The 14,878-nt window shown below is 34.4% G+C and overlaps 1 protein-coding gene across 10 annotated transcripts in view; it reads right to left on the reverse strand.

Annotated features, from left to right (window-relative positions):
- The window catches only part of PHF3 (PHD finger protein 3), a 51,005-nt gene that overhangs the window by 5,176 nt on the left and 30,951 nt on the right, over positions 1-14,878 (reverse strand). For 9 of the 10 annotated variants that reach the window (XM_008921291.3, XM_018077888.2, XM_029962787.1 and 6 more), the window contains 11 exons: positions 13,053-13,377; positions 11,829-12,006; positions 9,390-9,540; positions 9,112-9,268; positions 7,961-8,077; positions 5,527-5,658; positions 4,928-5,060; positions 4,243-4,435; positions 2,528-2,675; positions 1,834-1,923; positions 352-547 (listed from right to left, as the gene is read on the reverse strand). In XM_008921291.3, the coding sequence (XP_008919539.3) occupies positions 352-547; positions 1,834-1,923; positions 2,528-2,675; positions 4,243-4,435; positions 4,928-5,060; positions 5,527-5,658; positions 7,961-8,077; positions 9,112-9,268; positions 9,390-9,540; positions 11,829-12,006; positions 13,053-13,377 (1,820 nt within the window). Of the gene's footprint in view, positions 1-351; positions 548-1,833; positions 1,924-2,527; positions 2,676-4,242; positions 4,436-4,927; positions 5,061-5,526; positions 5,659-7,960; positions 8,078-9,111; positions 9,269-9,389; positions 9,541-11,828; positions 12,007-13,052; positions 13,378-13,500; positions 14,551-14,878 lie in introns of those variants that run through there. The other variant, XM_029962789.1, reaches the window with a different exon arrangement.

Raw genomic sequence — 14,878 nt, forward strand, 5'->3', positions numbered from 1 at the left:
TTGCATAACTGAGTTTACTGCCACTGAAATCTACAAAGCCATGTGGGTTAGAAAAGGAATGAACAAAGTTAGAACACGAAACAAAGTAATAGTACAATTACAATTTACAATAGTAAAATTACAATACATAGTAATTTTTTCAATATCAATACTTTAAAGTATCAGAATAATCTAACAACGGGAAATTAATGTATTTTCAAGGAAACTAATATAATAATACTATGGTCAACTCATTACATTTTGGAATAAAATGGCAGGCATTTTTTAATTGAATTTCCTCTTAAATTTCTGTTGCAAACTTCTTTTAGTAGCATTGTGATGATTAAGTTCCAAATTCCAAGCAGTACTTACCAGGCCCATCAAAAGGCACAAGGTGATGAGGGACTTTATCTGAAGAACCCAGAGGGATGAGGTACAAATCTTTCACTTGCTTCATATTATTGGCCGCTACACCATAACGTTTTCTGCTGCTGAAATAGGCAAACAACAACGCATAGGAGATCTGATCCTCTTCAGTTACTGGGGTAAAGCGAACTACACAGATCTCCTGTTTACAAGAAGAGAGAGAAGAAGTTGGTCAAGTACATTTTTCTGTGAAATGTTAATTGTTTTACTGACTGTTCTATATTTAAAAGCACAGTTCAGAGGAGAAAAAGCCTCCTCAGGAAGGCAGAGAACAACAGAGGAGACAGAAGGAACAGAAACATGACCAAAAAAAAAATTCAGGAGAACTAGATAAAACAAATAAAAAGCATTTAGTACTAAGAAAGTTAATTGAAGTGCATGACAAAAGAGCCAATATTTTATCAGTCAGCTAAATAACAAGTTTATTTATGCCTGCTTCCAATTAATTATTCCACTTCCAACCCTTAACATTACTACAAAGCTGTATTTTGTAGTCCATTGTGTCCAAGAGATCCATTAATAATGGGGAAGACCAGTATTCAGATCCCAGAATTATGCCCGAAGCCCAGTTCAGGAATTGATGCTGAAGCTGATGCTGTTTAATGGTTTAATGAGTGATCTGGAACACTGGACAGGAGATTCCCTGCAGAACTGAGATGGTACCTAAGCAGGGGCAGTGGTCAATATGCTGAAGGGCTGGCAGCCACGCAGGGGGACTTCAGCAGGCTCAAAAAACAGGTTGACCTCGTCAATGTAAGAAAAGTTGAAATTTGAAATCCTGCACTTTGAGCTGGAGTAGGTTGAGGAGCTGATTGCCTCGAAAACAGCTTGCCCTAAAATAACATGGGGGTCCTGATGGACAAGCTGAATATGAACCAGCAACATGCCCATGCCAGCCAAGAAGGCCGACTGCATTCTGGGTGTCAGAAATGAAGCAGTCAGCAGGTCAAGGGAAATGGCTATTCTTTTCTATACAGCACTTGTGAGGCAGCATGTGGAAAAGACTATCTGGTTTTGGGAAGCACAAGGACAACTGAAACACAGCAGGACAAGTCCATCAGAGTGCCATCTAGATGGTTTTGCACACTGTAACAGTACCAAAATGAAAGGTAACACTTGAGGTTTGGTTTTGCACACGGTAACAATACTGAAATGCAAGGGTAACACTTGAGGCATGAGAAGTGGCACTCAGGACAGGTTACTGTGTCAAAGGAATACAGGTATTGTCAAACAGCAAATGACCGGTTGTGGTTAGATAGGAAGAAAACAAACACCAGCAGCTGCCATTCATCCCATTCAATATAGACATCAGATATCCTTAAAAGTGTCATGTATTTCACAAATGTTTCAAAGAGAAACAAAACAAGTATCTTTAGGATGACGCAGATGTACATTAAACAGCAAGTCTTTAATATGTAAAATTTTTACCTTGGTCCCTGAAGCTTTGATTTTTTCTACATAATCCCAGACAGTGTGAGGAGATATCCTTCCACCTACTTGAATACTATCAGGTAAATCCTACAAGAAAAGACAACAGAAATCTGAATCCAATATAAATAGTGTGATAAATCCTTCATCCAGTATCTGTTTCCTATATTCAAAACATACTTTGTTCTTTTAGTTCTTAAATTAGAATTCAAAAATATCGGTAGAAGTTACAACAGTAGAAAAAAACTCTGGATATTTAAATTAATATTCTCAGTGTAAAGTTAATGATATGCAATAAATAAGCTATCATTCGATACTGTTCATTTATACCTCTCCAAAACTATTCTTTTCAGTAACATGAACTACCAACAGAACTGTATTGTGCTCTAGAAACACTCAACCTATCTGTAAGATCAAACTGCAATGAGAACTCCACAGCAGTATGTAATAAACTTTCTAAAATTTTCATCTTAAGGGGATTAAGGTTTCTGTTGTAAATAAGATGAACCACAGGTACATTATTGAGTAATACTTTACTTAAAAATACAGACCTTAACCTACACCCTCCCACAAATACTTTACTCAGCACAGTGATCATGCTTCACTGTGTTTCATCATTATACTATCATACATGGTACACAAGTTGTTAAAGTTAATAAATAAACTGTTCGTTCTTTTCAGTAAATATAAGTACCTCTGTTAAATACTCAAAAGAGCCAGAAACTGGATAAGCCTTAATAACAAACTTTGCCACTGAAGGCATATTGATAAAACCCTTCCAGATGAAATTCAGGCGCGCCAGAAACAGACTTTCACATTCCACAGTACCGGGCGTTTCTGACCTAAAAAGGGACAAACAAAAACTCACTTTGTTTATAACATGATATATCACACAAGGTAATGTAAATAATAATTTTTCTTTAAAAAAAAATAAGTATTAAGAAGAATTTTCTTTTTCAATTAAGCATCCTGCCAAGAGATAAGCAGACAATCATGTTTCTCATCTTCCAGTGGAGTAGATATATGGTTTAGGAAGGACAGGCAGATAAGTAGTACATTAGTTCACTACTGTATCTTTTAAAAACAGAGAAGTTATTTAGTCCAACAGTTATTAAACACTACTGAAGGGGACACAAACATATACAGGGGCTGCTCAGCCAGTAAGACTTTCCCCTGCCACAGGGAGGAACGAAGACAAACTGCCTGCTGGCCTATCCTACTTTCCTAACTCCTATATCTGTCCACCATCCGAATGCCTATGTTCCCTGTCCTTCTCCTTGCCCCACAGGCTGGCTCCTAATCTCTTCTCACCCATGCATCACTTCCACAGCTTCTGTGAGTACTACAGAAGTACCCAATTCACCAGTACAGGTGAGTACCAATTTCACCTGTACAAAACTGTCTTTCCTCCCTTCAAAAAAAAGCCTCAGTTTTGTCAACAAAGCAGCTGCAAAAACTAAATGGGAAGACAATTTCACAGGAGAGTGCTTCTCAACCTGAGGGTTTCCTTACCGAAAAGATTACACATTTCAACATTTCCCAACACGTTGCTATCAAAATATTCTAGGCATGCTATTAGCAGGTTTGTTTTTTTTTTACTACTGGATGCCCAGTAGTACCAGATGATGTGCTGTTACAGTAACACGGAAACCTACGTTTACGTCTGTCTATACTAGACACTACAGATTCCAAGTTAAGTCCACTGTCCTTGGTAAAGGATCACACTGTCCCAATAAAGGCAAAATTTCACCATGAACTGTGGTCAATTCTAAATAACTGGGAGTTGTTTCTTCTAGAAAATCCTCCCTCAAACCAGAAACAAGCAGTCTCATAAACTGCAATTTCCTCTTTAATGAATAGCAGAGTGTGGAAAAAAATGAAGAGGGGGCTGACAGCAAGTACAGCAAAACATTAATTAAGCTGCTGTTACCTGTCATGTCTAGAAAATCACTGCTCTGAGATTTGAAACTAGTCTGATTTCTCACTGCAAATTCTCTGTTTAGAGCAATCTCAAATTCCCTGGTTTTATATATATACACATACACAAAGACACACATTCATTCAAATGCAGCACTGTTCAAACTACATTCCTTAATAGCAAAATACAACATGAAATCTACATCCTGATTTCTTTTAATGTGAATTCTTTTTAGACCTTGTTGCATCAGAAAACATAGTTTATTTTTCCCTAAAAGAAAATGTGGTAATTAGAAGTTTGCAATCACAACAATATATGTACTATTATTTATATAAATGCACAATTACTCCAGCACAGAACTCCATTCTTAAGATGTGTGCAACTTCAAGTACAGAAATGGATTAATGAAATGCAATTAAAAAATTAGCTTTAGACATAATAGCTTAATGAGATTAATAATGTCTTCCATTTAAAAATACAGTTTATATTACTTTGGGAGAGGGGTGAATGATTTTGATGAGTCTTGCTTATCATCTTCCAGTAATTCTGAAGCTAAAATACTTGATGTTGAGGAAAGTGCATCTGCAATGCTCTCAGCTTCATTGTCTGACTGTTTCCGTGCAACTCCGACAGACACTTTCACTTTTTTTGCAGAAAGATCATCAGTAGGTGGTGCCATTCGTCCTGCAGAGAAGGAATTGCAGTGGGCTTTATTTTTTATTAAAGAAACAAAAAGAGGAGTTCCTCTGAACACATGGAAGATACACCAAAACTACCACATATTGTCATTGAAGTGGGATAGGATAAGGAATTCATACATTTTATACCTATTTTACATTGTATAAATTTATCCATTGTATATACTTATACAGTACTATACATAAATATTGACACTATACTGGCACAGGATAAAGAAATGAGGAATCAACACTAGTGTGCACATCCATTATAGGGATTTCTTTCTCTGCAGTCTTTTTTATAAAAAAGATGACAAGTTTATGCCAATAACCTATCATTTTAGTAGTCTCTTTTGTAAATTATTAAGTAGAACACTGCTTCCACAACTTTCAAACTACATGAAGAACTAGATTTATTTACATTCTTGAGGTATACTGAGATTTATGAATGAAATTATAGAGGCATGATACATTTATTTTCATGTGCTTTTCTGAATACCTATGCAGATTTTGCAGTTAAGATCGAAGAGATGATTTTTATGTTGACTTGTGGTGTCCGGAGATGCAGATTCATTTATTTCTTTATCTTTTTCAGCTTCGTCTGACTTCTCAAACAACTTCATATTAGGTTCCTAAGAAAAGTCAAATACATTTTAGTCAGCCTTTCCCCCCCCCCGTTAATATCCAGAGCTAATATTGCCATTCATATTGCTAAAATGTTTTATAGTGTTTTCTCCCCTTCAGACATAAAGGTTCTGCTTCAGATGTATAGCCTAAAATGCTGTCACAAAATCACAGACGCATTAAAAGAATTAATTGGTATTCTCAAATATCTTTAGGTAACATTTAGAACATTTTCTAATTTCTACTTTTCTATTTTCTACAATTGCCAGAATTCATCATACAGTCACAATATGGAAGGAAGAAACCCAACTAATCCACCAGGCCCCGAAGTAAAAGTCAGTAAGGATCAAAGAAAAACTGAACTCAGACCTAACATGTAATTACAGATCTGAACAACAAAATCATAAACAAAACACTTCACAACCACGTTGTCTATGAACTAAATACACTGTGGTGTCATGCTTTCTTTTCTACCTGAATTTCCATTACTTCCTCTTGTTCTTTCATCGGTGTTTCACTTTCAATTTCTATTTCTCCTTTGTGAGTAATTTTTGTGATAGGTCTTCTTTCAACTTCTCTCTGTTCTTTCTCAATCATTTCAATTGTCTATGAAAACAGGAAGTTATGTGCACTTATTCCCAAACCATAAAATTTGGAAATCCACAAATATAAGAGATAAATAGGATTGCCATTAGAAAACTCTCTGGGGAAAAAAATAACACATTTTTATTTTGCAAGTGTCAACTAGTTTCATAACGCAAACATGCAAGCAGCCCATCTAACTTCTCCTACAGTGCAGCAAGTACTTACCAGGCATGTATTTAAACAACTTATAAAGCAAACCTTCAACACTGAATGAAAATATTGGTAATTCTGATTTTCTAAGAGCTAAACTTAAAAAAAAAAAACCAAACAAAAAAAACAAACCAAAAAAACCCCAACAAAAAACACAAAAAAACCCCCAAAACCAAAAAACAAACAAACAAACAACAAAAAAAAACACCCAAAAAACCCCCCCAAAAAAACAAACAAACAAAAAAAAACCAAAAAAAAAGGCATCAACTCCATAATAGTAGGGACAATGTATGATATAACATACATGCAGAATTGTATTATTTCTTCAAGGGCTTGTTTATTAATACATAAACCTAATGCTTCACCTCAAAGGTATTCACCATTTAAAGGTATTCTTAAAAGTAATGGATATGCTAATTCTCATCAGGACTGCTGATTTGCTCTGTTGCAATAAAATAAAATATAAACCATTATTTCTAATATTGCTTCTTAAGGCACATTTACAGTTCTTAAACCAAGAAGTGTTGGCTGTTGCAAATATTTTAAGCCTGGTTTATTAAGGAAACAAGGATTCTACAATTGCTTTATCTGCCTGCCAATTACCTACAGTTACTTTTGAACACTCTGGGAAATTAAAAAAAAAATTAAGTAGCAGACTTAAACAGGAAAATGAAAAATATAGTAAAATGATACATTATTTTACATGCTGTATTCCATTTCAAATTCTAGAAATTTTGAAGTATTTCTCCAAAATAACAGGGACCCTTTAGTAATCTTTTGAGTAGCATAAACACTTGTTTTGAAACTCTCACAATAGTGGAATACTATCATGCGTGGTCTGTTTTCAGTATTTCAATAATGTTTACAAAAACAAATGTAATAGCTACAGAATAATCAAACTTTTCATGCCTTCATAGGCTTTTGAAACAACTTCAAGATAACAGAATAATCCGACAACTGTTTTTGCATAGAAACTAACAAAAAGTTGTCATGATTCATAAACAGATCTAGTCACAATATGCAATGGAAAGGAAAAAACACAGGAATAATTACTACTGCAATGCACACTGCAGTCTCTAAAACAGCATCACACCATACTGAATCAGTTATCATGGAACATTCATTCTCAGTACACAGAATTCAAGAGGATGAATTTCCATCTATTCTGTGTTACATTACCTACTCATTAATTTTTTATCAGAAATCATCTGATAAACCCCACAATTCCTGGTATGATAAAACCCAAACAAAAAATGCATACCAGTTAACACTATCCAAATATAATGCTTTTAGGTTCTATGATGTGGCATATAAATGCCAAAGATTCTGTCAATATAAATCCAGATTTTGTAAACTAAAAGACTTTTAATGGCCATTTCCAAGCAGCTGCAATTATCATTGGACTAAATGGTCAATAAACAGGGTATTATTTAAAAAAAGGTATTTTCTATAAAAATAATACAGTTTCTCATATTGTTGCTTCTCCTCCTAAACTGTCAACACAGCTATAAATATAGTGTAACTGTCTGTTTGAAGAAAAGTCATGCTCAAAGTAAGCTAATAATCTTCCTATACTCTCTTGGGTTTTTTTTTACTGTTTGGGTTTTTTTTCTGTTTTCCCTTTAGGCTGCTTTTCAGACTGGCAGATCAGGTTTTCAGCTCCGAGTTTACTTCTTGGTGGGTGATTTGTCATGCTCCATCAGTTGGTTAAAAACAACACCAGTTTGGTTTGGTTTGTCCAAACAGATCTCTATCCCTCTTTAAAAAATGGGTATTTCTAAGGCTCTAGCAAGAGCTGTAAAATCTTACAGAAAATAAGCACAAAGAAGCCTTCACTCTTGAGACAGAAGAACAAAGAGCAAGCAGTAATACAGTTGCATGGCAAAGGAAAATGCTTGGTTTCCCCCTTTCAGGAACTGACTACGCTTCTTTCACTTCTGTCCTAAAAACCTCTTTGGGTTTTGAATACTAAAGAAATTATAGAGATCCTCCTGCTTAGACACAATTGCTTTGTACAACATGCATTCTGTTCTTTCTGCATACACTTAACCTGCAAACAGAAGTTACACATGCTTAGGCTGTCAACCAAACAACAGAAGTTCACAAATCTCACATGTCTGTTTTCTCTCTGTCTCCAGGCAGCCAGTTCTTTGGAAGCCAGTTCTTCTGGACTCATTTTTATTAGATGGTCTGGAGTAACCTCTCCTTTCAGTACTTTCTTAAATAATATCTAGAAGAAAAAAGAAAAGTAACTATTGTTTTCAAGACAAAACCAGCTTGCAGCAGGAAATACATGACAGAAGCAACATACAACATGCTTTGTACAGCTATAGGGATCATGTGGGTTTGTTTCTTCCACTGCAGGAACTGGTACCAGATTTTGTAACATAAAAATCTTAATTCCAGAGCTTCATTTATTCTACATAACAATGTATCTACATACACCCTTACTGATCAGATGTATAATCAACAGTTGTTTCAAAGGAGAAAATGAGTTTATGCCCACTGCAGCAGTAACTCAGACATTTTGGTTTTCTAGAAAGGTGCAAATCCTCTGTATTATACAACAAAGAGAAGACAGTATCAAAGAGGATGTCTACGCTTCTTGACTGAATGAAATCCTAGGGTAAAAGAAAGAGAACCAACTAATTTAGGGGTATGAGCAAAGACAAGGCAGAAGTTAGCTGTTAGACAGAAGTTAGACAGAAGTTAGCTTGTTCATATAATTTACAGTTGGTTAATTGTAATGGCAAAATACTACAAACAAAGCAACTTCATCAGAGTAACTGATAAAAGGACAAAAGACAGAAGCTGAGGAGGTATGATGTTGACTAATGAGCTCATAGAAAGCAGAAAAGAGAGCGAAGATAAAGCTTGAGAAATCTGGGTATGAAAAAGCATGGTGAGACAAGATCCTGGACAGCAAAATCCTTAGTGTAGTAAACACCAAAGAGTTATGGGGGAAAACAGGAACATCCAAATAAGAGATCAGTGGTAGGCTGATATACACTACACTTTGAAACCCAGCAATAAAACATACAGTGAGAGCAAAGAGCAGAAGAATTAATAATGAGGAAAAAGAAGACAGAGAACACTGAGTGCCCAAAGAACAAACAACATGAAAGAAACAAAAAAACCTATTAAAAAAAACCCCAAACAGGTAAATTGCAGCAGGATTTATAAAGTATCTACATAGAAGACTGTTCCTTTAATCGACAGCAAATAAAGGACTTCTGTAAAGCACAACAGACAAATTTCACATACATTATTTTTAGGATCTTTTAGATTGAACATTAAGCTTCTGTATTTGTTCTTATACTTTGCATCAGTGTCTCGAAAAAAAGAAAACAGCTCTCTTTCAATCCTTGTGGCAACTTTTGCTGCTCTCTCCTCGGGAATCTTTAAACTGGAGTCTGTCAATCTGTGAGAAAACACAATGGCAAAAATTACCAAATGCTTCCAAATAATTAATATTTTTTCCTCTGCTTTCCAAATGAAAATATTTCCAAGCACGTATTAATAATTTATTACTATATTTTTACCTTTTCATCAGAATTTCTTTAAGAGACTGCTTGACACTTTGTCTTATCTGATCAGCAGAAGGTTTAGAAGCCGGCACGGTCGACAGGTGTGTTGCACTAATGGATCCTTTCTCATTTTTCTTTTTCTTAATTTCTTGTTTCTCATGAACACCTGTCAAAACACAGTTAAAAATTGTAAAATTCTCATGCCACTTTTATAAACTTTTACTGTTGCTGGAGTTACTGTCATGAAGTTTTATTTTTAAACTGCTAAGAACTGAACTTCAAAAAGAAGGAATGGACCCACAGGGTGGATGGTTTTTGATAGGTTGAGTTTTTTTTATTTCTTTGGTTTGGATTTTGTGTTACTTGGATTAACCCAGAAAAAAAGCTTCCTTAGCAGAAACAAACAGGGTTACTGCCCTTTGATTTAAGGTATTTTCTTCTACACTAAACCAAGATGACCAGTGCTTATTAGTTTAATCTTAAGTAATATTTTTGACTCTGAATTTTTTAACAGCATAGATGAATTTTTCAATGAATGAACTGAGAAATAATATACCATGAAGCATGTATCATAAGCATAGTAAGTTTAACTTTAAAATCCCATTTTTCATTAAACTTAGCATTTCTGTATCTGTTAGCCATCAAAATTATTTCAATTATAATAATCTTAGCTTCTGATTCAGAACACTCTCAAAACAAAGTCATTATAAGGACTGTGTCACAAATAATACAAATAATGGATAAGTTAACCAAACTAAAATCATTAAAGCAAAATTATTAATTTTCAGAGTGTCAACTAAAAGGTCATCTGTCTCAGCACATGAATACATCACTAATTTTGAGCAGTAGCCTTCTATTTAGGCAAGCAATGGGAAATAAATAATACTAATTTTTTTCACTTTCTACTCTGGAAAAAGAAACAAATTGAAGACCGACAAAGATCTAACTGGAGAGTTCGACTGTAAAAAGAAGTCTTTCCTTATTATTACTTTCCCCTGTTGAGTGCAACTTAGAATGCATTAACACCAGAAGCAAACTTAACTATATTTTCAAGTGGCTATAAAAAGGCAGATTTTCTTTTCTGTTGGGCAGACAGCATGGGTGGATCAACTCTCATTAATTCAACTGATTCCAATCAAAATTACCAACTTCCCTTTCCTTGCCAGCAAGGTGGTGCAGACCTAAGAGCTCTTTGCCATTCTGTGCTGTGCTCTACAGTGTTCCTATGCTGGTCTTGTTAAGTACAGCAGCTTTAATAATGCTTTTATTTCCTCAATACATATTTTTGCTCATCTCCTCCTCCTCAGAAGGATGAAGAACTGGACTATAAAACCTTTCAAAAACTGTAGCCTGACAGGGTCAGGGGAAATGGAAAACCTTCACATGCCAGTAACACTATGGCAACATTTCAACCATCTGATAAAAAAGTCCCACAGCAGGCAAGTGATGGGCAAGATTAGCAATAAACAATGCCATTATAAGCATAATTCAAAGCAGGTAACAGATTAAGACAAATGCACTGCTTTAATTTCAATGCTAATTGTCCTAAATGAGACTGCCAAGTGTCTTCTCTTTTTAAAAATGATTTTGAGATTAACTTCTCTTCTGAAATGGTCACTGTATTGTCAGTATAAAATACTTACATTTAGATTTACATTTAACGCTGATATTTTCAACTCTTTGATAAGAGTTTCTAGAATGTATCAGCATTGGCAAAAAAAACAGAAGAGCAGAATTATGTATTTTTTAGACAAAAATTCAAAGCTTGAGTTTAGGAGTTAAAGATAGTTCTCACACAAAATCTCACTAGCTTTGCTGCTGAGATTTCAGTTCGAAATGACAACAATTTCACATTATCACGATCTTAGAAGAATAAGGCTTCCTGGAAGGGAGTTGGGGAGAGGACAGAAGTTGCGGGGAGGGGAAATACGTTCCTTCAACCTTTCAAATAAAATGTAGATAAAAATCTGATGACTCAGTGTGCAATACAGTGTCCCCCTTTGAAATGAGTTGATAAAATTGACAATTTGTGCAAAACACATCAGTAAGTCAAAATATAATTCATACAGAAATTAAAACACTTTTATATACACTAAGTATTTCATAGCATTTTATGGAAGAGTATTTCAAAGTCTCATGCAGTGTGAAATAAAGTTTAACACAGAGATGTCTGTGTACTTTTCTCCCACTCTCCCACTCTCCCACATGAGCATCCTCTACTATTGAAACAGGAAACACACATCTACATAGGAAGCATTTATCTACAAAAAAAATAATTTTAAAAAAAAAGAGAAATAAAGATCATAAACATCAAGGGAACAAACAGCTCTTCAGATCACCGTCTCTTCCACTATGGAATATGGTTTGAAAAACTGATGCTATAAAGAAAGTTATCATCCTTCACTGTACATATATGTGAATTACAGTGTGCAGTACTTCACCAAACCTCAGTACCTGATTTTGTGGACCTTTCTGCCATACTAAGGGATTCTTTACTTATTTTTTCATTTTTATCTTCAGGGGATCGCCGAGGAACTACACCAGTCTGTGGTCCTTTCCGAGCAGTAACATGCTGCCCTTTTTTAGTATCCAAGTCTCTGGACTCTGACAAGTTCTTCCCATCACCAGATTCCTTAAATAAACATTAACACGTGTTAGCACACTACTGAATGCTACAATCAACCACCACCTAATTACCACATATTTTTCTTTTTTTTTTCTTTTTATATGTATAACGTATACCCTGGATGTATGCACCATCATATAATATTTTCTAAAGAGTTATTGAACAAAATTCCAAATTACTGCCAAGCACTGCAGTCTCTTTTAAATACTGGCTGAAGACACAACACAGACAATTTGCATTTAAGCTCTGTATTGAAAACCACTACATTTTATTTTAATATGTCAGGGATGAATGAACATCCTTTAACCGGTTTTAGCCACATATCCACAGACATCACTGATGTTTAAAAAGCTATGTAAACCAAAATTAAAAAGAACAGCTTACATGTCAGAATTTCCATATTACTATTCAGAAATAAGATAGAATTATTGATGATGATGTTATCATGAATATGATACACTAAAAGACTGAAGAATTGTCTTAATACTCTTTGCAAATTATTCTTTGGTTAGTAAAATCAGACACAAAAAGTAGAAAGGACCCAATTAAAGCATTAGGCATTTTCCTCCACACACAATCTGAAGTAAAAATAATCAAAAGTAAAACACTGTTGGCATATTGTCTTACAGATATTTAATATATCTGCAGTTTATAATATATAGAAAATTGCCAGATGTCCTAGAATAAATTTAGAAATCTGAAAGAAAAATGTACTAAGTTATTCACCACTTCTATATACACCTGTATGTATAGTTTAATATACACATTGAGGAGCTGAACTTTGATGATCCTTATGGGCCCCTTCCAACTCAGGATATTCTATATGCATACAAAATGCACATAAACCTGTTCAAATATAAGAAAAGTTTAGCAATATCATCTTGAAGAAGTCATGTCACTTAGAAAATGAAGTAACTCTCAATAATAAAAGAGAAGTTTAAAATTAGATTCACAAAGATGTTTGAAACATGATCTATTAACTGGCACTAAGACAGGAAAAAACCTTCTAACACCAGTAATTAAGAGAACTTAAAGCACTAAATAAGACTCACCCGTCTGAAGATTTTGACTTTGTGCTTCCCAGTGTCCTCCATTTGCTTTGTTTTTTCAGTTGTTGTATTTAGATTACAAGCAGGTGTTTGCTTCGACATCCCCAGTTTTTCACACTCAATTGCTTTTTCTTCTCTATGCTCAAGTTTCACTGGAGTATCTGGTACACTTTGATCAAAACACTCCATTTTTTTGTCTTCTTCAGCACAGCATTTCACACACACATACTCTTTATCTTCTTCACCCATCTGCTGTGCTTGAGAAAGGCTCAGTCCAACACAATCACCATGAAACCAATCATCACATCTACCACAACCTACCATAAACCTGAAAACAAAATAAGACATGTCAGTGAAAACTGTGAAAGAAGACTATAAAAGAAGATACAGCAACTTCAGCAGAACATACCACACTTGTTCTGATTTGTGCATCTCAACAATTTGTTCTTACCTGGCAAGTGATTTTCTTTGTAGCTTTACATCCATCTCCAGCCTTACGACATGGTATGATCTTCCTGAGAAATATTGGTTTTGGCCTTTTTGCCTTTTACAGTAGTCCAAGAGACTATCAAAACCTCATTATATTTATGTAATTTGCCCCCCAAATCCTACCAAGTTTTTTTTCAAACTACTATTAAAGCTCATATGAAAGTTAAAAAAAGAAAAAAAAGAAAAAAAACAACTCTCAGAACTAGTAAACTTGTTTGAAAATACTTGAAAATTTTCTTGCAAGATCATATAATCCCTGCTTTCCTTCAAATATGGTCATCATCCTAACATCACAAATGTATCAACTGCCAACTTCCACAATAGTACAAGGTCTTTAAGTGTTATGACAAATACAATGAGCACAGGCACAGCAACCTATTCTAAATTAGTTGGTATTTTACATCTCATTCCTTAGACCATTATTACTAAATTATTTCTAGGAAGTTACTTTTTATTGTCTCTACTGGTGAATATAGGGCCAGGAGTTCGGCTTCCAATACCATCAGTCCAGCTTGCAGTGACTGTTTTATTCTGTTTTCTTCTAAAAAAGGTACAGCACTTTTGTGCTGCTCAGTTATTTTATACAGGTGTCCATTTAAAGGACATCTCTCAATTCACAAGTCAACTGCTTCATTATTTTAAAAGCAGAATCAACTCTAGATATGGATAGTATTTTCAAAGTGCTGTAAAGATCACTTGGTCTAAAATAAAAGCATAATTTCTGACTATTTTGTGGAAATATTTTGAAAACTTCATCACATATTACCAGTAACTCACTGCACTCATAAGTACAATTTCCAGTGCAACTATTTGTGAAGGATGTGGAATTTGTGAAGGAAGTTACACAGGCTAAACACCCCAAAAAACCTAATTCAGACTTACATAGTACGTTTTTTTACAATTCTTCCTTATAATAACGAACCTTGCATCATTACCAAATGCTTTCAAATGATGTAGGAATATCTCTTGCATTATCCACTTACATTTTCTTTCCCCTTTTATATTTTTTAGTTTCTTTTTTTTTTCCATTTTATTTGTTTTCTTGTTTTCATTTTGTTTTTTATTTACATAAACTATATTAAAGATATGTACTATTATATAGTCTGATTGAAGAAAATCAAGAAAGAGTGCAAGTGTATCATGAAAAGCGCAAGTTCTTTTTTAACACTGAAAAATTATTTACTGAATTCCTAGGTTTTGAATTCCATATAAGAGACCTGATTTAAAAAGTAATTAATGAAAACCTGCTTGTTTCAGCAATATATTTAACAAGCTAAATACACTGACCTGCAAACCCCATTTCTTTAATCTAATACCTTTAAAATCTCTTCTGTAAGACA

The sequence above is a fragment of the Manacus vitellinus genome, unplaced genomic scaffold (genome assembly GCF_001715985.3).
Source record: "Manacus vitellinus isolate BGI_N305 unplaced genomic scaffold, ASM171598v3 scaffold_4_pilon, whole genome shotgun sequence".
NCBI classification, from domain to species: Eukaryota; Metazoa; Chordata; class Aves; order Passeriformes; family Pipridae; genus Manacus; species Manacus vitellinus.